Here is a 25064-nt window from a genome sequence, read left to right as displayed (position 1 = left end):
GACTATAGCCTGGTGATGAAATTCAGCAACCTCGGTAAAGTTAACTGAAGTGTCTAAATTCAATTCTCGCCATTGACGAGTTCCAAGGAAAATATTATAAGGACCCTATTGTTTCACTTTGACTTAACCCAAAATCATAAAGTCCTAAAATTACATAAAATGAGAAGGGAAAGAGAGAATCTAAACATGGCGGGAAATCATAGCCAAAAAAGAAAACCTCAAAATATGGCGGGAAAACCATATCATCAAGTAAAGGACTTGAAAATTCAATCAATTTTCTCCGACCAAAATTCACCATGGTATCCGATTCCGACTCCGACGGCTCTCACATCTCTGCCACTCCCCCAAGACACACTAAACCTTCATTACCACCACAGCCGCCACCGACAAATCCAAAGCGACAGCCGGCGCCAAATCGGAAGCCACCGCCACCAAAGCCAAAGCCTAGCATTCTCTCCTCCCGCACATCGAGACTTAGGTACAGACCTTCGTCTAAGTCCAAACCCATTTCCGAACCCGAAACTCCCTCTGCCGAGCCCACCCGACCAGACCCGCCGCCCGATCCATCTCCTCTCCTCCTCCCCAATTTACCCTACCAAATCTGCCGCTGGCCGTCCGATCCATCCCGCGCGATCCCCACCGTCGATTCCAGCGATACCCTTCTCGCCCCACAGGGCAGGCACCTGTTCCAGTCACCGTCGTTCTCCAAAATCCGACGGACCTCCATCGATTTCGATTCTTTCCAAGACGACGAGCCGCCGCTGTCTTCTTCGGCGCCGAAGCCGGATCCAACGGCTGCAATTGGTGGGTCTGATTCTTCTGCCCCCAATCGGGTACCGCCAGAGCCAAAACGCGAAGCGGCTGCTGCCAAGTCTGGAGTTTCGGCCATAGCTGTGAAGAAACGTTTCAATTTGATTGGAGGCAATGTGCCTTCGGCGCCTGTGAAGTTTCGAAGCAGTTGGGCAGAAGGGAACTTTGTGAAGCTCAATCTGAATCGGGGGAAGCGCAAATTCGTGAACCGAAGAGGAAATAGCAGCTCGTCGGGTCGTCGAAAATTTTACAGAAAGGGGAAAAGGAAATTGAAAGCAGTAGATGAAAATGATGGGGAGACAATTGGTGAAGAAGATGAGTTGGTTGCAGATGCTATTGCAGAACAACAGATTCGGAAGCAAGACAGTAAAAGACCGAAATTTGATTCCGAATCGTTTGAAGAGGCGGTTTTGATGACTAGAAATGATCCGAGTGATGAGAATTTGGTGAAATTGTTGAGGTTAACTTATGGGTATGAATTGTTCCGAGATGGGCAGTTGAAGGCAATCAAGATGGTGCTCGAGGGGAAGTCGACAATGCTTGTTTTGCCTACGGGTGCTGGCAAATCGTTGTGTTATCAGTTGCCCTCATTAATTTTACCTGGGGTAACTTTGGTTGTCAGTCCATTGATTGCACTGATGATTGACCAGCTTAAGCAGCTGCCTCATATGATTCGTGGCGGTCTTATTTGTAGCAATCAGGTATGCCCCGCGCTCTCAGTCTCGGTCTATGTCTCTCTTTGCTCACATACAAATAGGTGGGTGTAATTTGTCTCCTTTTGTTTATTCAGAGACCTGAAGAAGCTTCCGAGACAATAAGGCTGCTTCAACAAGGGGAGTTAAAGGTTGGTATGTCAACATATTGTTGAGTAAATTTGAGTATGATTTGTCCCCAGTGGATGTAAAATGTGTTTTACATCTAGTGTTTACTCATATAGTGTATGAGTTGTTCTATCTGGATTGTTTGCAGAGAGCTAAAGTTTGGTGGATTGTATTTTAGGTGCTTTTTGTTTCGCCGGAGAGGTTTTTGAATGCGGAATTCTTGTCTATATTTTCTGCTAACACAGTTGTGTCTCTTGTTGTGGTGGATGAAGCTCACTGTGTTTCCGAATGGTAAGTGAATAGTGATGGTTGCACCAACTATTGTCTTCTTGTTTTAATGTCTTTTATAGTTTGATTATTACTCCACAGTGTCCTCATCCGTCCAGCTGAATTTCGTATCTTATGGCATGCAATTCCCCTTAAATACTTAATTTTGAAGGGTTTTCCAGGTCACATAACTTCCGTCCCTCATATATGAGGCTTAGAGCTTGTTTTCTTCGTGCCAAGCTCAATGTCAACTGTATTCTTGCCATGACAGCTACGGCCACAGCCACAACTTTGGGTTCTATCATGTCTGCTTTAGAGATTCCTCCAACTAATCTCATTCAAAAAGCAATACTAAGGGATAATTTACAACTTTCAGTGTCATTGAGTGGAAATAGGCAAGTCTGAATACTTCTTTCTCCCCCTTCATTTTATCAGTTTTCTTACATATGTATCTGAATCTGTTATGAATTAAATAGAATGAAAGATCTGCTGCTGTTGATCAAGTCAACTTCGTTCAAGGATGTTCAGAGCATCATTATCTACTGCAAATTTCAGGTACACATTGAGTCAAATGTCTGATATCCCGTTTCCTTAAGATGTTTTGTAACACTCTGTGTATTTGATAGTTTTAAGGTGGTTCTAGGATAACATTTTCAACAAGCTGAGGCAATATTTAAAACCTTCTTTCTTGAATGAGGAAAGACTCAAACTTCAGATTATTGGAAGGGAAATGGAATACTGTTAAACTGCTAGCGGTTGAGGATTGCCAACACTTCTTGCAATTAATTTTGACTTCTTTCTTGACACTCAATTAGGATGGATGAATATAATCCTACATTCTTGACATTGAATTGAAAATAATCTTGTTTTCTAACTTTGCAGTTTGAAACTGAAATGATAAGCAGACACTTATGCGACAATAATATCTCTGCAAAGGTTAGTTTTCCATGTTTCTCAGTTGCATGATCCACAAGTTGTATGTAAATATTGATGAGGAACGATAAAAACCTAACAAGTTATGGTAAAATGCTAACCAGAGTTACCACAGTGGTATCCCTGCTAAAGATCGTAGTCGAGTGCAGGAGTTGTTTTTCTCTAACAAGATACGAGTGGTAAGAAAATTACTCCGCTCATTCCTTAGTCCTATATTCTTCTCGTTTAATTTTGTGTTACAGATATGTTTCTTTTTCTTTCCTTTTACATATGTAGCAAATTCAAATATCAAATTCTTGGATGATTGACTTGTATGTTTTGATGGAAGGTTGTTGCAACTGTGGCCTTTGGCATGGGCCTTGACAAGAGGGATATTGGTGCTGTAAGAGAAATATACTCATAACTTTTCCTTTCCAGAAAAACTCAATTAGTGTTGTTCATTGCATTGCATTCACTTGAACTGTAACCTGAGAAAGACAACATTTGGTGTCTGTACTGACTGTCTATTAGGTTAGTGTATGAAAAGCATAATAAACTTTGGAGTATACAGATGGGGTATCGTGATATTACGCGTGCCTTGTGCTCCTGGCTTCTGAGAAAGTCTAGAAAAAGATGACTTGTATCCACCACAAAAAGAAAGACAAAGTCAGGATTGATTTGCATGCATAAACATAAATGTTCGCCTGTTTACTTAATGCCAGCATATATTTGCATCGCAATATGCTGTCTGGATTTATTGTACCATTGTTTACCAGTTGTTTCTGGAAGTCCTAAATTGCATCTTTTTCAGGTTATTCATTACACCTTGCCAGAAAGCTTGGAGGAGTATGTTCAGGTGGAAGTTTCTTCAAAACCACTGTATTTTTCTAAAAGCTTCTTTGTCTTAGATTTGTTAACAAAATGAATGATAAATTATGTAGGAAATTGGACGAGCTGGGCGGGATGGGAGGTTGTCCCATTGCCATCTTTATTATGATGATATCACATATTTTAAACTTCGCAGTCTTATGTATAGGTAGTTAAATATGGCAGCATCTTCTATTACTTTCCCTTTATCGAAGGCTTTCATAGGTTTAGAAGTGGTTCACGACTTTATGTATTGTGTTCTTACTTCTCAGTGATGGTGTGGATGAATATATGGTAAACAAATTCCTCTGTCAAGTATTCACCAGTGATGAGAACTTGCATGGGAAAGTTTGTTCATTGGTTAAAGAAACTGCATCTCGCAAGTTTGATATGAAAGAAGAGGTCCTTCTCTGCTACTAATTCTGTTCAATATTCTAAATTTTTAAGTGAAGATAGAAGAATCACTTACAAACTTACAAGGACTTTCAGAAGCTATGCACTAAAATGTTCTATTCTTGGCATTTGTTTTGGCAGGTGATGCTCACACTTCTAACGCAGTTGGAGTTGGGTGAAGTGCAGTATTTGCATTTACTTCCAGAGTTAAATGTGACTTGCACCTTGAATTTTCATAATGTAGGTAGCATGTTTAGAGGTTTCTACTTCGCCAAGAATAACTTTGAATTATAATGTCACAAAAACTGGCCTCATGATGGTTGAATATTGCGGTACTTAATGCAGACATCCCCAGCTTTACTTGCAGGGAAAGATGCTTTTGTTGCTGCAATTTTGAAAAAGTGAGTATAATTAGTGGTTTTGATTACACAAAGAAGTTGAATACGATTTTACACCAAGAAATATGTGGCAAAACAACTTATGCTTAGTGAAAATTTTCAGGTCTGAGACTAAGCAAGGACAATACGTGTTTGACATACCGACTGTGGCAAATAGCATTGGAGTTACAGCTACTGTCCTATCCAATCATCTTCAAATTTTAAAGGTTCAAGTCCTTCAAAAGAAAATTTTATTTTTGAGAAAACTTAACTATTTGAGTTGGAAACGGAAAAACGAAGGGTGAATTGTATTATGGTTTTTGTTTTCATTTGTATATTTTCCCTTTTTTATTGGTAAGATTTGTTCAAACCTCATCCTGCCATTGATTTTCATAATTGGGCCTGTGATAAGCTGCCGTGTTTTATTATCTTCTATAGGTGAAAAGTTTTACCGTGTTGTAATCCCCTGCCCTCTACATAATGATACCATAATGTTCACACAGTTATCTTTTTTTCCTTTTTGTGTTATTTTAGTTGAAAGGAGAAGTAACATACGAACTGAAGGACCAAGCCTACTGTTTTACAATCGTCGAAGCCCCTGCAGATCTTTGTTCTCTATCAGCACATCTCACAAAATGGTTATCAGAGGTTGAAAGTTGCAAGGTAATTGATAATTGTTAACACATTAAACGTTTTTATCAATTCAGTACACCACTGTAAACAGAGGAAATACAAATACAACGTGTTTCTCTTGTACAAATAATATGTTCTGCTTTTGATTTAGGTGCGGAAGTTGGACGCAATGTTTAATGCGGCAGTTTTTGCCGTTAACTCTTGCGAGAAGACGCAAGGTTGTTGTGATGCCCAACACACACAATGTTTGCATAAGAAAATTATCGAATACTTCGATGGAGATGACAATTCTGAAGTCCCTAATACGATGGGTAAATCCAGGTCGGTATGATCTGTGGTTGTTGAAACTTAAATCATTTGGCATCAAGATTTCCTATTCTACGTGCTGATATCTTTAACATTCACATGTGCAGCCGATTTTTGCGAGCAGATATAAAAGTAAGAACCTTCGTATGTGATCAGCTCCTAATATACTCGAGACAGCTCGTGCTTGGCAGTTCTAATGTATTGGCTCCTCTTGGATTGACAGGTCTTTCTGCAGAGCAATTCACAGGCCAAATTCACTCCCAGAGCTGTTGCAAGGATAATGCATGGCATTGCAAGTCCATCCTATCCTTCTACATTCTGGTCTAAAACTCACTTCTGGTACGTAAACAAACTTGATTTGCAGGGTCCGACACAATTTAAAGTGTTCGATCCACTTTCTCGGCAATGCGCTTTTATACAGTATCAAGTTCTTCACTGGAGACAAGTTTGAACTGACATGCTAAATCTTCATCACAGGGGAAGATACACAAGTATAGACTTCCAGGTGGTAATGGACGCGGCAAAGGCGGAACTGGTCAATTTTGTGGGGAAGAATGCTGTCTAAGCTGCTTAGAATACAGTTGGGGATCGGATAAGCAAAGTACAGAAGAAAAAGAGTAACACGTTTTTATCAAACCAGCACAGAACTGATGTTTTCTTGCCGTTTCTAGTGCTACGGAAACTGAGTTATGGCAGGTAAGCAGTAAGCTACCATATCTTTCATTCCCCGTGGGTGGAAAGATTCTTGGGTAGAGGCTTCCGTGCCGTGTCACTCGTATGACCAAGACACAAAGGGAAACAGAGATCTTCCATGTAAGCCGGGTATATCCCCGTTTCTCCCATCAGTCAGACGAGAGGGATATGGAGTTGCACCAAAAAATAAAATTTGCCTTTTAGTTGGCTCATTCAAGTTTATACCACGTGACGGTGTTAAATATGAATAATCTTATGGAATTATGATATGATGAATGTGGATTTTTACAAAATATATTAGAATTTTTGTAAATTATATTAAATTTGAATTTGACTACACTATGATTTCAATGTTTATAAAATTCTAATTGACAACATTTGATTCTAAAGTCTTTTAAAATTCTTTTAAATCTTAATTTGATTACACCTCAAATGATTGGAACCCAAATTTGTGGAACTTGTTTAGAGAAAAGTTTAGGAATTTTGTTCAAAAGTGAGACTTTTAAAAAATAACGTTAGTGTTAGTTTATGTATCATTTTTCTATAAAAACATTGCGTAAAAAATATGAAGAGTTTTATTTTTAAGATAATCTTTTGATCATCCATTGGATAAGAATCAGGAAGGGAGCTGTATTATGACACATTGGGAATTGGGTATATTCTTTCCAAATGTTTCACAAACAAAGAAGCGTCTTCATTTAAAAATAAATAAATAAATAATTATTTCTCAAGAGTCAAGAAAAAGGCAAAGACAACCACGAGCTAGTGATTCAGTAATAAATAGTGAATTACGAGATTTTTTTTAAAATTAAAAACTGGAGGTTTCGGGTTGAAAACCCGCCACTGGTCTGGAAGCCAGACTTGTGGCTAGGAAGGCTGAAATACCTGTGTCTTTCTGACTCTCGAAATAGATAAATAACCGTGACTTGCCACTAGTTGCCTTAAAAAAAAAAAAAAAAAAAAAAAAAAAAGGCGAAGACCGTTAGTTACATAGATACCAAAATAACGCCAGACAAGTCTGCTAGCTGCTTCTTTAGCTCTTTCCAGAACGTCTTCTTCCTTTGTTTTCAATCAAAACGACGGCGCAACGGCCTAAAACTCCGTAGGTCGTTGTGGAATCAGTCGGTCCTCTCTCCTCCCTATTTATCACGTCATGCTCTCTCTCCCTCGTTCCCTCCTCCTCTCCTCCCGCGAATCAAACAATTAAAGATTTCAGATTTGGGGTTTTGATTTTACCTTTTAGAATATTTGCAGTCTCGTTCGAAGAATTATAAAGCAAAAAAGCGCGATGGTTGAGGCGGCGGCATCATCATCGTCCTCAATCTTCACCAACTACCCTCTCCTCTCTGCTCTCGTAGCTTTCTCCATTGCCCAATTCATCAAGGTCTTCACCTCCTGGTACTTTTCTCTCTCCTTTCTTACACAGTTATCCGAATTTGGATCCGACCCAATCCGTCAATTTTGGGTTCTTGTGGTGGTTCCGTGTTGCTGCATTGTCTTAGTCTTGATCGGATCTTTTCGATGTACCCAAAAGAAAGTTCTTGAATTGAATTCTACTGCCATAGATTTTGTTAATTGAAATTGTGGGTTTGCCCATATATTGGTTCTTGATTAGAAGAACGTAATCTTTAATCAAAACATGCTTAAATGGTAAATTGATTCCTGTAAAATATTGGCATTATTTTGATGTTACAATGGTAATTTGATTCATGTGAGATTGGTATGTGGAAATGAACCTCTGTATAGAAATGGGAAATTGCTTCTTTTCTTTTTGATTGTTGGTGTTTTTAGTTTATCCTAAGAGTTCTTAAACCTTGATAGATTTGCAGGTACAAGGAAAGAAGATGGGATTTCAAGCAACTTCTTGGATCCGGCGGAATGCCATCGTCTCATTCTGCGACTGTTACTGCTATTGCTACAGCCGTTGGGTTCCAAGAAGGCATCGGTGGATCACTCTTTGCCATTGTATTGGTCTTAGCATGTGTGGTAAGATCCTTCACTTCTTTCTGCAGCATTTCGCAGATAGCAGGGATTTTCCATTTTTACTCATAATTTGTTGCACTTTTTTTCTAAGTCTGAAGACCATTTGATAATGTGATCATTATGCTAGTTCAATACTCAATAAGACTGCACTGCAGCCAGCTGAAATGTGTACGCACATGGACTTAAAAAAATGCATTTTGGAAACAATGATAAAGATCACATGCCAATTGGAGATCTCTAATGTAGAAATTTGGGTGGCAGGTGATGTATGATGCCACCGGTGTAAGATTACACGCTGGACGCCAAGCTGAGGTTTGAAGTTTTGATATTTTTGGTTCTACTAGTTTTCTTTTAACACTTTGTCTAAGAATTAACTTCATCCGACACTTTGATGTTTGTATACCATGTTTTCATTGTGTTCTCATATAATTCAGCTCATGAGTATCCTATTCAAATTTTGGTTGATTTGATTGTCTACGTATTAACATTGGATTTTGATACTCTTCAGGTTTTGAATCAAATTGTGTATGAACTCCCTGCTGAACATCCTCTGGCTGAAAGCAGACCACTTCGAGAACTTCTCGGCCACACCCCTCTTCAGGTCTGTATATTGCTTTAGTTTCTTACCTTAAAATTGTTTAGTGGATAGTGTATCCATGAGTACAGGATACCAAAAACTTTGATGATAAGAAACGTCTTTTATGATGATTCTAGCTCCCGTTTGACAGGTTGTTGCTGGCGGTTTGCTTGGAATTGTCACGGCAAGCATGGGCTATGTGATTACTCTTACTATCAGTCATACAACATGATCCTGGATTGGTTTACATCCACATAGATAGTGATATTGTGGTATCATCTCCTAGAGCCACATCTGATATACCTTTGGATTGCGAATTGCAGATCCATCTTCATACGCGATACTTCCCAAAGTTGAAGACATAGGCCTTCTTATCTATAATAATTCAATTAGTATGTCTTCATTTTGTAAAAACGCAACTGTTTGCAAGATGTAATTTGATTAAGGGTTTTTTTTTTTTTTTTCGTGACGAAACGATCTTGTTGAGACATGTTCGGTTTAACGAAGATAACCATACTTTGTCATCCAATTAAGTCCATTTTTACTTTTATCCTGCTTGCATCGCCAAAAGTTGCCACTCATCATCAATTCTATTGCTTCGAAAGCAAAATCTCCCCAAATGTCTCCATATCGACACTCGCACAATGCCAAGCCTCGTTTGAGAGCCAAGGCAGCGATGTTCTGTAATCGCGTGCAAGTTCAAAATCCCCTCTCCCTTCGGTAAAAAAAAGGAAACAGAAACAGTAAGCATGAACACAAACATACGAGTAAGATTACAGATGAGGGACTTTCAAAGTTCCTGGTGGAGCTTCTGATGAGGGACTTTCACCATTTTGATTCTATCATGTTGGAGTCTTTCTGAGTTTTTCTTTTTTTTGTCGAAATGTAGGAATTTTATTTAATTTGAAATGCGAACGGATAGATTAGCATCTTCTGCTAAAAGATTATGGACCCTCTAATTATTTTGAGAGAGAGAGAGAGAGAGAGAGAGAGAGAGAGAGCATAACTTGGTTACAAAGTGACATACATGAGAATACAGTCTGTTACGAAATGTCTCATTTTACGACAAACCTAATACGTTACATCTGCACACCAAGATCACTTTTATTTCAATAACAAATTAATACCATCAGTTTCTTGATCTTTAGTAAGTGGTTTTACGCCTAACGTAGCAGAGAAAACCCTTCTCATTTCCGTTACAGGGTCACGGACAACCCCTGACTTCAGGCGCCAAGCAACATGATCATCCGGTCGAACTAGGATGATGAATTTGATGACTTTTTTACTTCCGCAACGTCAACGTAATTCTCCCAGGGCACCAATGATGACCTTTTTACTTCCGCAACGTCAATGTAATTCTCCCAGGGCACCAATGGCCATAAAAATAAAAAAATGCCCTAAATTTAGTGTCAGTCATGAGATCAAGCAGAACAATTTCCATCAAATTACTTATCCGCAAAGAAAATACCTGGCGACTGAAATCTTCAAGGTTTTGCTGAGGTGGATAAAATGGAATCTGCAGGACGATGAGAAATAATCAGCATAATCGCACATTTATATCACCAAACACATTTCCAATAACACGTTTGGAGCCTGTAATACCTGTAAAACAAATTCCCCTTGCTCGAGATCATGAACCACAAGAACCCCCTATAGCTTCAGTATTGAAGATAAAAGATCTTTGCTCAAGGAATGGACGCTCACAAGCTTCTGCAAGTCCTTTTCACCCTCATATTTACTCCAGCCAGCTTACGGACAGTACTTCCTGCGCCATCTGTACCAACGACGATATTACATCTGATATTCCTTTCCATAGGCTTCCCATCCTTGATAAAAGATGCAGTCACAGAAACAAAATCATCACTCTCTTTGATTGAAACACACTCATGCCCCATTAACAACTGCCTTTCCTGAAAGGGCTCATGGTTAAGTCCTTCCAACCCATCAGACATACAAAACTTGAAGCTGAGATTTTCAAGCTGCTTAAATACGTAGTAACCTAATCAGTCTGCACTGCGAGAAGTGCGCGCCAGAGACTGGGCTGACAACTTGCTCAAAATCTGATGACAAAGTTTAACCAGAATGAAACAGCTAAAATAGAAAATCCAAATTATATTCATACATTAAACAGTCTACTTACATGAATGTACGAAACTTTTGCACACGTGGACCTATCACCATCGTATTATACTATTTAAATAATTAGAATGTCTCCCATTAGTAGTGGCGGATCTAGGAAATAATATTAGGGGGGTCAGTAAGAATGGTGGTGTGTGCAATGTGCAAATTTTTTTTTACACTAATGGCGGATCTAGGAAATAATATTAGGGGGGGGGTTAGTAAGAATAGTGTGCGCAACGCGCAATTTTTTTTATACCAGAAATAGCATGCATGTCGCCATTTCATCGAGTCTTGGTATGCCTGAAGTCATTTGGAAAGGCATATTGCACACCTGATAATGTATGCAAGGGGCAGCACCCAAGGTATCCATGGACATTCACCGAGTCTTGGTAGGCCTGACGTCAATTGGAGGGAAGTGCAATATAAGAACTTTCTCCATAATTCTACCGGTGGTTGAGGCCTCTGGATCTCCTCTGCCAGGCCATCCAATTTGCGAAACACCTAATAATACACAAGTTCAAGTGAAGAGTGAATTTCTCCGAATAACTCCTATAATTATATCTTCCAAACATGAAAACCAACCTCCATGGATCGATTGTTGATGAAATGCGCCTGTGGATGATTTGAGAAAGCTTTGCTCTTCTCCACAACCGAACATTTGACCCCTGCAAATTGATGCAATGCATGATTATGTCTCAACTGAGCAAGAAGTAGTACATTTCATGAGATAAAATTACTTGCAAGAGAAAAGAAAAGTTAATAACTTGGGACAATAAGTTTCTGATTAAGGCCTTAATCTACCTTAACACATGCACAATCACATTTTACGAAACCTCAGCTCAAATATCATTTCATCACAGAGAATGCAAGCATGAATTCCACTTCAAAATAATACTAGCACAACATACACACCGAAAAATCGAAGAAATCAAACTTACTGCTCCCCTTACACACAATTCCATTTCAAGTATTGACTCCTTAAGAAAAATAACAAACTATCTTTAAGGGTGAAAATTTTCTAAATTTTCATGCTTCCATTCCATCCCATACTTTCTAGGCAACCAAACAAGGCCTGAGGACTGGAAAAAAAATAAAGTTGGGTTAGAAGAAGAACTTACCTAGTTTTGTTAGAAGTAGGGACAGAACGAGACCCACAGGCCCTGCACCGACGATCAGAACGGGAAGCACCGAATCGTCGCCATTGTTGAAGATCTTAGAGTCTGATAAGGCTCTTTTGTGCGTGTGGCCAAAAGGGTATGCTTGGATTCTGGCATTGGCTTTGTATAGGCCGCTAAACCTCCTGAAAACCACCACATCTCGGAAGCTGAAACGAAGTTCGGAATTCAGAGCATCGCCATTGAGTATCGAGCAAGAGAGCGTGAGGCAGTGGCAGAGCTTCTGATTTCAACAAGCGGCTCGGATTTGTTTTCAAGTAAATAAGCTAAACCAAATAATCAGCAGCTTAGCAAACCCCAAATACTCAGCAGCTCAGCTCGGGGAAAATCTGGTAGCGCGTAGGGGAATTTTCTGGTGGATGTACAAATGTTTTAATGAATTAAATCTATTTTTTTTTGACTAATCAACCAAGGGCTGAGATGATTTTGACCCGCGTTATGCTTAGCCCATAAGCTAGAAAAGACTAGGGACTCGTTTGGATGTCTTTTTAAAATGATTGAAAACGCTTTTAGTGAAAATATTTTTGGATTTCAAAACTTTTAGTGAAAATATTTTTGGATTTCAAAAGCACTTAAAGTGTTTTCTTCCATAAAACACTTTTAAGTGATTTTCTAAGATTTACTTGTATCTTTACTAATGATTGATTTTAAAAATATTTTCAGTAAAAATCCTTCCAGTTATTTTAAAAGTACAACAAGTTCTAGCTATCCAACAGACTCTTGGGTTTTGAGAATTGGATTGGATATTTTGGGCTTGGGTTTGATTTAAAATATTTGGTCTTAGGCCCATTACATGGTAAGTTGCACAAGAAATGGGGCCCACTCAAGTTGCTTATGGATATTTGATTTCGTATGTGTTAGCAAACGAAATCAAACTGTATCAAAATAGTTTTGATTTTTTTTTTTTTTTTTTTTTTTTGAGAAACTGAAAATGCATTACACAGCCAGGAAAACTAATAATCAAAATAAAATTAGTGCACATTTAGATAAAAACAACATGTTATAATTTAATAATATGTCACGTTACTTGTAAATATGATGTACATGTCATGTCATTAGAATACAGTAACTTCTCGCTAGCCCAAATATTCGCTTCGGTAATATTTTAGCTTACTTTTTGTTATTGTTAATTATATATTAATCTTTACCTGCAACGGAGTGATGAGCTACAAAATAAAACTGCAAGCATACGTGAACAAGAAAACTGACAAATTAACAAAGTGTGGGGTGTGGAATTTAATAAGAATCTCACTAAATATGTATAGCAATATAAAATTGCATTTACCAAATTGAACCCCAAGTGATTCACTGGAATTAGCAAATTGACACTGCCCACTTTTCCACTGTCTGGAAAAAGTATAACTCGTTTGAAATAATTGAAAGCGTTTTTTAAAAAAAAAATATTTTCAAAATCAATTTTGATAAAAAAGTTAATCATGAAAAATATTAGAAATGTTTCCTACAAATGATTTTGAAGCCTGAAAATATTTTATATAAAAATGAGTTCGGTCGTTTAAAAGCACTTGTCACACGAGTTCGTACTAATCCAACAAAAGCATGGCTGTATTGGCATTCAGTAGCCAAACGACATCGTACATGACGCCCATTCAATCATTTATTAACCAATTGCAGCTTTTTTGTTCCCACCCTGACCTTGCAGCAGAAAATTCACGTGAAAATGCCCAGTCCCCCACATTTTCTTGCAATAATCAATCCCACCCCCGACATTGCATCAGATGAGCACTGACACTCTTCTCCATCCTCACCGTCCACGTGTCCTCAACTCAACACGTTCACGTAGAAAAATTTTCTTATATGCTACATGACAATCGCGTAGTAGACGAGTAGTACATTTTTTGACACGTAATAACTTTTTATTTGATGGTATACACATTAAGATTAAATATTAGTTGCATGAGAGAATCAATCGCTCTTTATTAGAGATAACTTTTTGTGATACAAAAATATCATACGAAGAGAAACTTATATATAATACTAAATTATTAGTACGTTATACTATAATATGGGTATACAAGTCTCATGAAAGTCCTTAATTTTTCAATGTACACAAGACACCGTCACCAATTGTACTTCACTCAAATTATGAGAGTTGGCAACAATACTTTGTATTTTAACACTGTTACCGTTTGACGGTCATATATGTTATAATGACATTTAGTGAGAATATTTTTTAAAAAAAAAATTAGATAGTGATTATACTAAATAATGTGGTTAGCCTCATATACCCATAAAACCTAAAATGAAATGGAGTAGTGATAGCACACATCCATTTTTACTTATCACAAACCCCTCAATTTTTTGGTCGTCAAATCGAGCCAATTGAAGAAGATCAATGATAGAAGATTAACAAGGGTGTGTGCAAGATAAAAATAAGTGCGTGAACAACATTTTCCAATGAAATGATGGTGTGTTCTTAATACGCAATAAAAGATGTATAGTGGGACCAATGTGGTTTACATACCATCCAGAGTTTGAAAAATACATATGTGAAGCCTTTCAAGGACATTTCAAATGTTTGGTATGAGTCCATTTTATGCCACACCAAGTATTTGATGTAATGTTTGCTAGGTATCTCGACAGCAGCACTCAGCAAGTTGCGTTGAAAGCACTTTACAAATTTTTTCGATAGCACTCATTATATTGCTTCAGTATATGTCAATACTTATGATGTGTAATAAAGTTCGGCTGACAACAATAAACCCATCAAATAAATTGGCACACTCCACACTCTATTTCTATTAAAAAAAAAACTTAAAAACTTTTAACACTAAAATGACACACCCCGATCGAGATTAGGGCATGCTGGCCATCACGTGGAAGTGACGTAGCCATGTGCACAGTGCGGAAGCAAATAAAATAATAATAATAGAAATAATACGAATAATTAAAATCCGGCTTAACACAAGGTAATAACATACATGTGCAAGCAAAGTGTGAAAACAACGTTCATAGCATGAAAACCTAATGCAGTCCGGGAGAAAACGACACAACAAAAGTACACCCTAAGGTGGTCCTACAATGGTGACAGTCTGTCAAATATGCCAGGGAAGTCATCGGGGAAGCCCCCAAACGTGCTAGCCAACTAAAACCTGGAGGGGCGCAAAACAAAAGCGTGAGTGGGCAAAAACAAAGCTTTTCAAAAACCATTTCAAAACAAATTCTAACCCCTCGCCGTAAAACCTGTATACTTCCCAGAAAATAGCATATACATATATATATAAGTCATGCTCGGAAAATGTGCCATGCCAAATGCCTCGAAGTAATATGCAAGTGCTCAGGAAAATGCCAAAGCAAATGCCCTGAAATCTGTCAGCCGGAGTCACCTAACGTGACCTGTACGGCTGAATCTAGAGCTCAAATCTCCCTCTCACTAACTATACCTGCACACGAGTCGGAATCACCTAAAGTGGTCTGTATGACAGGCCTGGGTGTAATATAAGTACGCTCAAGTGCTACGATCATGTGAAGGCTAGGCGAATAATCGCGGGTCACCTACGAGTCGGAACCACCTAAAGTGGTCTGTACGATAGGACTGTGCACCTAACTTGGATCCAAGATGAGCGTCTGGTGCGGGAAGTGAATATCACGTGAAGGACTGTGCCCTACTCTGGGCGGGAGCAATAACACCGGGGGTGCATGTTATGAGCTCTTTATGTATCCAGAAACACTACTGAACGTAAATGTAAATCATACTCACCTGACACTTACCTATGCGTCCGCAGCGCCAAACATATATATATAAACATGCAACTAATAATGCGTAAATGATGGCAAACAATAAACATGGCATATAAACGAATAAACGTCTCAAATCATTTTCTGGGAAAACATGAGTATATAGGTATATACGGAAAACCAAAAGCCCACTCACTGGTATGTAGAAGGGTCGTAACCCCCTTGCCTCGAGTGACCACGCTCGTCCTCGGATACGTCTCACCTATATGCGAAACAACTACAAAAACGTTAATTTTTAAAGCACATAACCAACCTTATGAAATAACTTCTCATACAATGCTCAAATGGGGTGTATGAATACACCAACGTGATCTACTCAACCTCAGGAACATCCCCATATTTTTAGAAAAAATTTTCACCGTCGCACGTGCCAGGCACGCGCCTGGCACGCTGACGGCGTTTGTTAACGCCGTCAGGAATATTCCGTTAACGCCATTAGGAATATTCCGTCATTTTTGACGAAATAGTCCATCATCTTCTCTAGTGAGGCTCCGGTGCCGTTGCCGACGCCGGAAATTCGGGAAAACTTCAAATCGTCATATCTTCTTCGTTTTTCAACCAAATTTCACAAAATTGGTACCAAATTGAAGCTTACAACAAGAGGAACAAGTTCATACCACTTTCAAGTGCTAAAATCCACGAAATCTCGCCGGGAAAACACCACCAACTCCGGCCAACCTCGAAACTCACGATCCGGACGTCCAAAACCTTCAAACGACCACCCCGAGCCTTCTAAGGACCTCACCAAGCTTCCTACAAGCTTGAAATTCCCAAAAACATAAGAATTTACGTGTGCATGAACAGTGACAAAATCGGGGTATCCCGAGTTCGACGTGAAAATGAAGGTATCCTTACTTGAAATGGGTATGGTTGGACTCCTACGGACCTCACGAGCATGGATATGTACTTTGTTTATTCGATCTATGAAGATTTGATATGTTTTTGGGGTGTGTCTGTACGTTTGGATGGAAAATGGGAAGGGAAATGGCACGGGACAGGTAGCAGGGCCGGGAAAGGGTGAAGAAAATGTATGGGGAAGTGTGTGTGGTCCACAACCAGCCACACCAAGTTCAAAACAACCATACAACGTAAAATCACACTAGGGACAAAATCGTCTTTTCACGCGTATGTTTTAAAAATTCCGGAACGGGCTGTCACACTAAAATCTCTCAATGTCCGAATTCTAAACGCGACATTGTTAATACAACACAAATACTTCCACAGTCAGCTAGTTACCGTTTAAAAGGTCTGAAAGGACAACCGTATTTCAAAACCTTTTCAATGTCTGGGGAGCAGCGGTTACAATATTTTCCTGTAACTCTGGCCAATATTCCTCTTGTGTGTGTAGTGACGACGGTAAAGGTAAATTGTTAAAGTTGGAGCTTTTTACCAACTTGGCAGTTTTCTCGGTAAAAACACAGTTCACAAATTCCCAGGTAAATTCGTTTTCTAATAAGTCCATTTCTTACAGTTACCGCCATGGATTTCTTTTAAGTATTTTAATGGCAGAATGGATCTGAACTTTCATTTCTAAATTCTGCAGTCACAAAATTCCACGCGTAAAAGGTAATATTATTCTCAGTCACAGGACAAAGGTTTCCTCTTAAAAAATTCACAAAATCAACGGATTCGTACAATTTAAATTTGATATAACAGTTGAAATTATTATAACTTTTAAAATGTATCACTGTTTATAACCGTTTGATCAAATTTCACTGGTATGATCCTTTAATTTGGTAAATTAGAAGGAAATGATCCCTTTCCCTCTGCAAAACCCATCTCTCAGTCATTGTGCTGCTGAGTGAACCTAAATTCTCTGTTGGGACTTTTTTATGAACAGGTTATCTGCATTAAAAATTTGACCCTTCAGGTTAATTGGGGTTTAAAGGTTTAATCTTTAGAGGTTAGTTGGCGTTTGTGGATAAATCCCAGATGGGCCCCTGGTCCATTGCTGCAGTTTTGGAAGTTTCAGATATTATTTTTTCTTCTGGGTTTTTGCCGAGTTTAATTGGTTTTTGTTTCACATAATTAATTTTTTGTCTATTTGCATTGTAGCTGCTACTTAGTGGGTAGGAAGATTATTAGTAGGTGTCTGCATCTCATGTGCACTAAGCATGTTACTGAAGAAATCTATGTATTTATGTATGGTTCTTTCAAGCTGCATAATTCCTAGTTGTTTTTGTTACTGTGGTGAGATATTTGGACTGGTTTTTGCCTCCCAGATCTGTTTTAGTATTAAGTTAGACAAGTTAATCAAGAAAGATAGAATCTTTAGCCTTATTGGTTTTGCTTAGAATTTGCTCTGTGCAATTGCAGACAGCAAAAAAAGCAGGTTTTTCAACTTGGGTGAGTGGATACTGGGGAATGGAGTTCTAGTTTAGACTCTAGAGAGAGAGAGAGAGAGAGAGAGAGAGAGAGAGAGAGAGAGATTTGTGAATTTTGAGGAAGATGAGATCCATAGAGGATAAGGAGATTTCTGGGGGTAGTGGTATAAATTTTGAGTTTCAGAAAGCAAATGGAGCTAGCAGGACACCCCATCACAGAACAGCTTTAGGCAAACCAACACCTTCCAAATGGGATGATGCACAAAAATGGCTGGTGGGATTGTCCAGAGGAGCAGAAAAAAACCAGTCCAAAACAAAACCCAGAAATTCCAATGCTGATGACTTGAGACTCATAGCTCCTGTACCACAGAAGGAGCAGGACTATTCAGATGGAGAAGAAGAACATCACCAACAAGAAGAAGAAAATGGCTTTCCTGGGTCAGCTATGGCAAATCAGTACGATGTGGAGACGAAGAAAGTGGATTGTGATGATTCAGTGTGGAGAAGCAGCAACAAATCTATGGAGAACTCGACAGCGGCTATGAGATCTATATGTTTAAGGGACATGGGGACAGAAATGACCCCTATTGCAAGCCAGGAGCCTTCAAGAACTACCACCCCTATCCGGGCCACAACCCCGGTGGCGCGCAGCCCTATATCTTCGGGGTCATCCACGCCGGTGAGGCCATGTCAGCATGGGATGCAAGGCACTCATCATGGGTATCAAACATCCACTGATGGGGGTAGAAGTAGTCATGATCAGGCCAGTGCTTGTGGGAAAGGGAGCAGCGCAGCTAAACGGTATGTAGAAGAATCGAATGCTTGCAGGAACATGGCTGAGAATCCGAGTTCAGATCAAGGTACAAAACTGAGTCCCTTGGAAACAAGGGCAATTGCTTGGGATGAAGCAGAACGTGCCAAATATATGGCAAGGTGAGTTGCTGATATTCTGTTTTGTTTTTGCTGGTTAATTGTAGCCAGTTGCAGCTACTTTGAGTATATTCAACGCCAATGTTGGGACTTATTGGGGCAATTGTTTATTGGATTTGTAGGTACAAGCGTGAAGAGGTGAGAATACAAGCCTGGGAAAATCATGAGAAGAGGAAAGCCGAGATGGAAATGCGAAAAATGGAGGTACTCATTCTTTAGATTCTGCCCAGATTTTTGTTTTTCTCTCTGAAAATTTCTGTTTGTTCTACTTGTTTAGATCCTAGATTGAAATTGTGAGTTGGTCATTTTGTTTGCTATACATTACATATTTGTTGGTACCTGGTACTAGGAGCCAAATGTTCAGCTTCTCACCTCAGTCCAGAAAGAACTAACATCAGCTCAGTTTTCTTTTCATGAAAAAGAACAATGCAGATCCAAATCAGTGACATTCGTTTCACATTTGCTTAGTTATTCTCCATCATTGCAACGAAAAACTGCCCTTAGCGTGAACCCCTTTTCCCCACTCGCTTCGTTGATGAATCGAAGCACCTGTGTGATCAACATCTACATTAACATCTTCAATTACTACTACAGCATTAACGGAAAATTGCACCGCTAACTTGAGAGTGAGCTTAATGGTCATAATAAACACGGTTAACCATGTACCAATTCCAGGTGAAAGCGGAGAGAATGAAAACTCGGGGTCAAGAAAAGTTAACGAATAAACTCGCAGCAACAAGAAGAATTGCCGAAGAAAAGAGGGCGAACGCTGAGGCCAAGCTCAATGAAAAGGCTTTGAGGACTTCAGAAAAGGCAGATTACATAAGGAGGACTGGTCACTTGCCCTCTACTTTCTCTTTCAAGCTGCCCTCTCTTTGCTGGTAGCAATATCTTCAGTACATGTAACATCTACGATTTCTTTCTTTTTTTTCTTTCCTGTCACTTGTTGAATATGTAATCTGAACCCTGTAGAATTTTATCATATTTATTTATTTTTCTTAAAATAATTTGGGACTCCCCAATACACCAGTATCAATTTTTTCTACAATTATTTTATTTGTTTGGTTTGCAACCTTCCGTTCCACTTAGTAAGATAAGACGTTTTTGTTGTTTGTATGCCTATGGGGGTGTCTGTGTTTGGTATCGTCAAATCAGTCTTGTGCTATTAAGTACATGATTACTAATTCGTAATCGAATGAGGAAGAGCCGGATTGGGTATGAATTGAACTAAAGAGTTGTTTAACACGCCGGTAGACTTGAAATATAATGAAAGAAAGAAATATAGACAAGCTCACGATATCTGGCACCATGCCAACTGTATAACAAAGTAACATTTTCTAGTAACAAAATAAGCAATTTTCTCATCAACGAAAGATGGTAAATTCATATAGAAATCTAACTTATGTTAGAAGCGAAAATTGCAAACTTTAAATTCCCTTTTAACCAAAACAAGAATTTTCATTTGGGGTAAAGTTAAAAATGAAATAGTTACGTAATCGCATGAAGAAGAGAAAAATAGAAGATAGTGAAATAGTGAAACCCAACATTTGGTCCGTGAGAGATTTATATTGACAACAAACTCATGACATTTCTAATCACGTGACGAGAGAAATATGAAAAGTAATCATGTGACGAAAGAGATATGAAAAGGCAACGGTAAAATTATTATAAACAAAATGTTTTTTTTATTTTGTAGAGAATTTGATACTAATACAAGTATAATGATTTATAAGAAAGATGATCAAACAATTACACCGGAAACTTTGCCGAAGATAGAAAATCTTTTGATAGGGCAAAATAGTGGGTAGTTTTTTCTTGGTAAAAAATATCTGATGCTGAACAAAAATATTACCGGGAGGCGGGAGTCAACCGGTATTTTGCCAATTGAATAAATAATTAAAAACAAAAAAATAAAATAAAAGCAGGAAAATAAAGTTAGCGAAGCCAAAAGCCCAATCCGATCTGAAGCACCCGCGTCCGCACTCATTTCCGTCTGCAGTCTCCTCCGTCCTCCTTCAAGGGCTTTCCTTTCGCTTACAATCGGCGCTCGCCGTCTCAATTTCTCTTTGAAACTGTATCAATCAATTCTTTTCAAACCCTAACTCCCCCAATTGCACCTATATTTATCAATTTCTTAGCTTCCTATTATTTTCTTGTTCAATTTCTTAGGGTTTCGTTTCGAAATTGAATAATCTCCTTGGCTGCATAGCTCGTGAATTGAATAAGTAACTGGTACTGTTTTCTGCTCTATTGTTTGAATTTCGTTTTGTTTTTGGATCCGAGTCCGTTCGGACTTAGGGTTCGTATTCAATTTCTTCGAATTTTGTGATTTTTCAATTCAAATATTGGGGAAGTGATTGGTCTGATTTTGTCGGGGTTTAGGGTTAGGGTTTATAGCTGACTTGAATTGGGATAAGGTTTCCCTATTCCGTGGTGCTTTAGAGCTTTGGATATAGAGATTTATGGCTGCTGGAAGACATGGGGGTTATCGTGAAAATGAATTCAGGGAACGAGAGTCCAGTTTTGAGTTGCCAAGGAAGGATTTTGCTACGGCCAAGGAGGACTATGAACGGATTAGGAACGGAAATCCTGATGTTGAAAGGGGTCAAGTTAGGGATTTGAGAGATAAAATTAGGGTTAGGCAGAAGGATTCTAAGGAGGGGAATGGTGCTAATGGTGGGTATCGCGCCTCTTCGAGTAGGAGTGATTCAAGCAATAGCAGTGGGCGGGTTGTGAGCCGTGGGCCCAAGCCTTGTGGGTTTTCTCTTAGGGCATTGGACAGGGAACCTGGTGAATTGTCGAGTGAGAGTGGGATCTGACGATGCTATTGAATCTGCAGCGCAGATCAAAGAAAATATAGTTCCAAAAGTGGTGGAGAATGGAGCTCAGTCTCCGAAAGAGAGGAAAAGGAAGTTTTCGCCTATTGTCTGGGATAGAGATGACCAAGGAGTGAGTAATCCATCAAAAAATAGGATTCCCACAGTGGCAGCAGCACTTCCTCCACAACCTCCATTGTCTAGGGTACAATATCAGTCTCCCAATGTTATTTCAGATAACAGCGTACAAATATCTTCAGCTAAAATTGATCAAGTCGAGAATTTACAATCTTCCTCACCAGTTAAGGCACCGGTGGGATCTGGGTCTGTTAGCAATGGTGTTTCTGAGTCTCCATTGGGGATATCTTCACCAAATCAGAAATCGGGTGATGATCATGGTGATGACCATGAAGCTGAGCAGCTAGGAGATGAAGAATGTGTTCCCACCCGGAATATATCATCTTCAAGATGGGCAGCAGGAAATAATTCGCCTGGGGATGAAGGTGAAATTCTAGAGAACAAGGAAATGCCTAAAAGGAGGAAGAAAATACCTCTGGTAGGGTCAGTGGAAGATAGAGTACAGAATAATTCATTAACCCCCGAGTCAGGGGAGCTTAAGAGAGATGAGTCTGAACGAGCAAGAGGGCAGTCATCTGAATCTGATGAAGGAGATGCCCATGCAAGGTCTTCCAGTAGGGATGTTTACCAAGATAATGATTCAGAGAGGGATGACTATATGGATACTGACAAGGATCTTGGTAATAATGATTCTAGTGTTAGTCAGTCAGAAACAGATTCAGATGATGACAATCACTCTCGTGAGACAGCTGAACCTGCAGCCCCTCCACAAAGAAGCGTAAACATGCTTCAGGGTTGTAGAAGTGTTGATGAGTTTGAGAGACTAAACAAGATAGATGAAGGCACTTATGGTGTTGTGTATAGAGCTATGGATAAGAAAACTAAAGAAATTGTGGCCTTGAAGAAGGTAAAGATGGAGAAGGAAAGAGAAGGTTTTCCATTGACTTCTCTTAGGGAAATAAACATTCTTCTTTCGCTTCATCACCCATCAATTGTCGATGTGAAGGAAGTGGTGGTGGGGAGTAACCTTGATAGTATTTTTATGGTGATGGAATACATGGAACATGATCTTAAAGCACTCATGGAGACAAAGAAGCAGCCATTCAGTCAGAGTGAAGTTAAATGCCTTATGCTCCAGTTATTGGCAGGTGTGAAATATCTCCATGATAATTGGGTGCTTCATCGAGATTTGAAGACATCAAACTTGCTTATGAATAACCGGGGTGAGTTGAAAATATGTGACTTTGGGTTGGCTCGTCAGTATGGGAGTCCTTTAAAACCATATACTCATTTGGTGGTTACTCTTTGGTACAGGTTAGCTGCAACTGCCCATTGCTCGTTATTTTCTTTTTCATTTCATCCTGAGGTGTTTTGTGCTATTCAGTTTAAACTATTACTTCATATTTGATTTTTTTTTTTTTAATTGGTTGACGACTTCCACTTTGATTTTCAAGATTGACTTATGGTTTCATGTTTTTTTTTTTTTTTTTACTGTTATTGGATTCAGTTCTTTTATTCTCAAGTAATTTGTCTGTTCAATTAGCTTTGTATTCTTGGTATCTCTCCTTGTATTTCAAGGTTGATTCCAACTCAGCGTATGTTAGTCATGATGGGTTTAATGTGATAAAAACCATTGATCTAACTGGTCCTGTTTTCCACAATTGTCTTTCCTCTGATTTTTATTTGTTATGTGTGGGTTATTGTTTGCCTTTTGCCTGTGTGCTTGTGCATGTGTATGTTGTACGTAGATCCATGCTTCCGTATACCCTCGGATGTTTTAGTCATTGATGCTCTTTCAATGCAGGGCACCGGAACTTTTGTTGGGAGCGAAAGAATATTCAACAGCTATCGATATGTGGTCACTTGGTTGTATCATGGCTGAACTATTATCAAAGGAGCCACTTTTCAATGGGAAAACTGAATTTGATCAACTTGACAAGGTAAGTTAATTTTATTTGACATGCTTGATGTATGATTACGCTCTCTCTCACTCATATACTGGTGGATTTAGTTACTTTATTTTTATATAATCACCGCATTTCTCAAAAAAATAAAAATTATAATAACTGCAGATTTTTAAAATCCTTGGCACACCAAATGAGACAATCTGGCCCGGCTATTCCAAGCTTCCTGGAGTGAAGGTCAACTTTGTTAAGCACCCGTAAGTATGAATATATTCATGAACTGATACCCATTTTTTTTAATTTTTTATTATGACATCTTGGTGTTCTTATTCTTGCCACTGTTTTCCCAGGCTTCCAGCTTTGGGTGATTCTGATCTGGCTATCTGGCCTCCATTGGTGATGCTTTCAGTTCTAAGATTTTCATTTATCCATTAACTTCTGACCTGTTTCTTTCAGGTATAATCTTTTGCGCAAGAAGTTCCCAGCTACGGCATTTACTGGATCTCCAGTACTTTCTGATGCTGGGTTTAATTTGTTGAACAGGCTTCTAACTTATGATCCTGAGGAGGTAAGTCTCCTACCTAGAATTGCCTTATTTGGGTATTATTGGTATAGTTACTTATACATGTACTGTATTTTATACAGAGAATTACAGCTGGAGATGCTCTGAATCATGAATGGTTCCGTGAAGTTCCTCTTCCTACAACAAAGGAGTTCATGCCTACCTTTCCTGCTCAACATGCTCAGGACAGGTACCTTGATCTATCTAATGCTACAAACAAGTCCCACATGCACTTGGGACTTGATTTCCTACATTTAACAATATTCATGTTGTAAATAGGCGCACGCGGAGAGTTTTAAAGAGTCCAGATCCTTTGGAAGAGCAACGTAGAAAGGAGTTGCAGCAAGGGCAAATAGGAACTGGTGGTGTGTTTGGCTAGTAGAAATGAATCAGGTGATCAGCGCCCTATTGGATATGGCTGAGGTGAGAGACATGCTTTGAACGGAAGTTGCAAACATTCTATGTCAGACGATCATTTGTGCTGTTTTTTAGCAGGCATTTCTTCATGATTTGGTTGGAGAATGTATTATTGTATGCCTTCCCTGTCAACCAAGATTTGTTGCAGGTCAAGTTTGCCTTTCATCTTTGGTCATCATATGGGAATGCATCTGTGACATTGCTTTCATTGCAAGGTGTGGCATAATTGCCTTTTCTTTAAAGAGAATCAGTTTCAACTGACACTTGTGTATGTAACGTATTTTCGTTGGTACATTGTAAACAGCTCTCTTTTGCTTTTCAATTTTTGCACTGCCAGTTATA

The 25064-nt window shown here is 38.9% G+C and overlaps 4 protein-coding genes and 1 long non-coding RNA gene across 9 annotated transcripts; 4 read left to right on the top strand and 1 right to left on the bottom strand.

Annotated features, from left to right (window-relative positions):
- Positions 1–74: 74 nt before the first annotated feature.
- On the top strand, positions 75–6421 carry LOC103949946 (ATP-dependent DNA helicase Q-like 5). Its single transcript, XM_048574651.1, has 19 exons — positions 75–1511; positions 1601–1654; positions 1810–1922; positions 2081–2293; positions 2375–2453; positions 2781–2834; positions 2936–3010; positions 3160–3213; positions 3622–3666; positions 3752–3846; positions 3950–4079; positions 4212–4310; positions 4416–4471; positions 4572–4674; positions 4982–5110; positions 5232–5401; positions 5494–5518; positions 5610–5725; positions 5864–6421. The coding sequence occupies exons 1-19, from the start codon at positions 297–299 to the stop codon at positions 5949–5951; spliced, it is 2913 nt and encodes a 970-aa protein (XP_048430608.1). The 5' UTR covers positions 75–296; the 3' UTR covers positions 5952–6421.
- Positions 6422–7112: 691 nt separating this feature from the next.
- LOC103949904 (uncharacterized membrane protein YuiD) lies at positions 7113–9099 on the top strand. Of its 2 annotated transcripts, none has more exons than XM_048574671.1 (5): positions 7113–7477; positions 7909–8065; positions 8324–8374; positions 8571–8663; positions 8777–9099. In XM_048574671.1, the coding sequence occupies exons 1-5, from the start codon at positions 7368–7370 to the stop codon at positions 8840–8842; spliced, it is 477 nt and encodes a 158-aa protein (XP_048430628.1). In that variant the 5' UTR covers positions 7113–7367; the 3' UTR covers positions 8843–9099. The 2 variants fall into 2 exon arrangements, with proteins under 2 accessions (XP_048430628.1, XP_048430627.1); XM_048574670.1 differs by having other exon boundaries at positions 7115–7477; positions 8791–9099.
- A 536-nt stretch (positions 9100–9635) lies between these two features.
- LOC103949947 lies at positions 9636–12275 on the bottom strand. 4 transcript variants are annotated; one of them, XR_007254755.1, is made up of 5 exons: positions 11879–12275; positions 11343–11425; positions 10780–11261; positions 10242–10699; positions 9636–10155 (listed from the first exon to the last, which is right to left on the bottom strand). It is a non-coding gene; the product is annotated as an uncharacterized LOC103949947 (long non-coding RNA). The 4 variants fall into 4 exon arrangements; XR_007254756.1 differs by having other exon boundaries at positions 11017–11261; positions 11879–12271; XR_007254757.1 differs by having other exon boundaries at positions 11092–11261; positions 11879–12270.
- Positions 12276–17462: 5187 nt separating this feature from the next.
- LOC103949905 (uncharacterized protein At3g61260) lies at positions 17463–19952 on the top strand. Its single transcript, XM_009361045.3, has 3 exons — positions 17463–18948; positions 19068–19149; positions 19621–19952. Exons 1-3 carry the CDS (start codon positions 18140–18142, stop codon positions 19828–19830), a joined length of 1101 nt encoding a protein of 366 aa, XP_009359320.2. The 5' UTR covers positions 17463–18139; the 3' UTR covers positions 19831–19952.
- A 919-nt stretch (positions 19953–20871) lies between these two features.
- LOC125467893 (cyclin-dependent kinase G-2-like) lies at positions 20872–25044 on the top strand. Its single transcript, XM_048574766.1, is given in 7 exon segments — positions 20872–21755; positions 21757–23153; positions 23644–23779; positions 23912–24000; positions 24200–24311; positions 24389–24495; positions 24585–25044. Coding segments are annotated over 7 exon segments (2289 nt in total). The 5' UTR covers positions 20872–21407; the 3' UTR covers positions 24685–25044.
- The last annotated feature ends 20 nt before the right edge of the window (positions 25045–25064 follow it).

Source organism: the organism of the source record quoted next, unplaced genomic scaffold (genome assembly GCF_019419815.1).
Source record: "Pyrus x bretschneideri cultivar Hongxiangsu unplaced genomic scaffold, Pyrus_bretschneideri_v1 Contig74, whole genome shotgun sequence".
Classification (NCBI taxonomy): Eukaryota; Viridiplantae; Streptophyta; class Magnoliopsida; order Rosales; family Rosaceae; genus Pyrus; species Pyrus x bretschneideri.
This window is presented reverse-complemented; position numbering and strand designations above follow the sequence as displayed.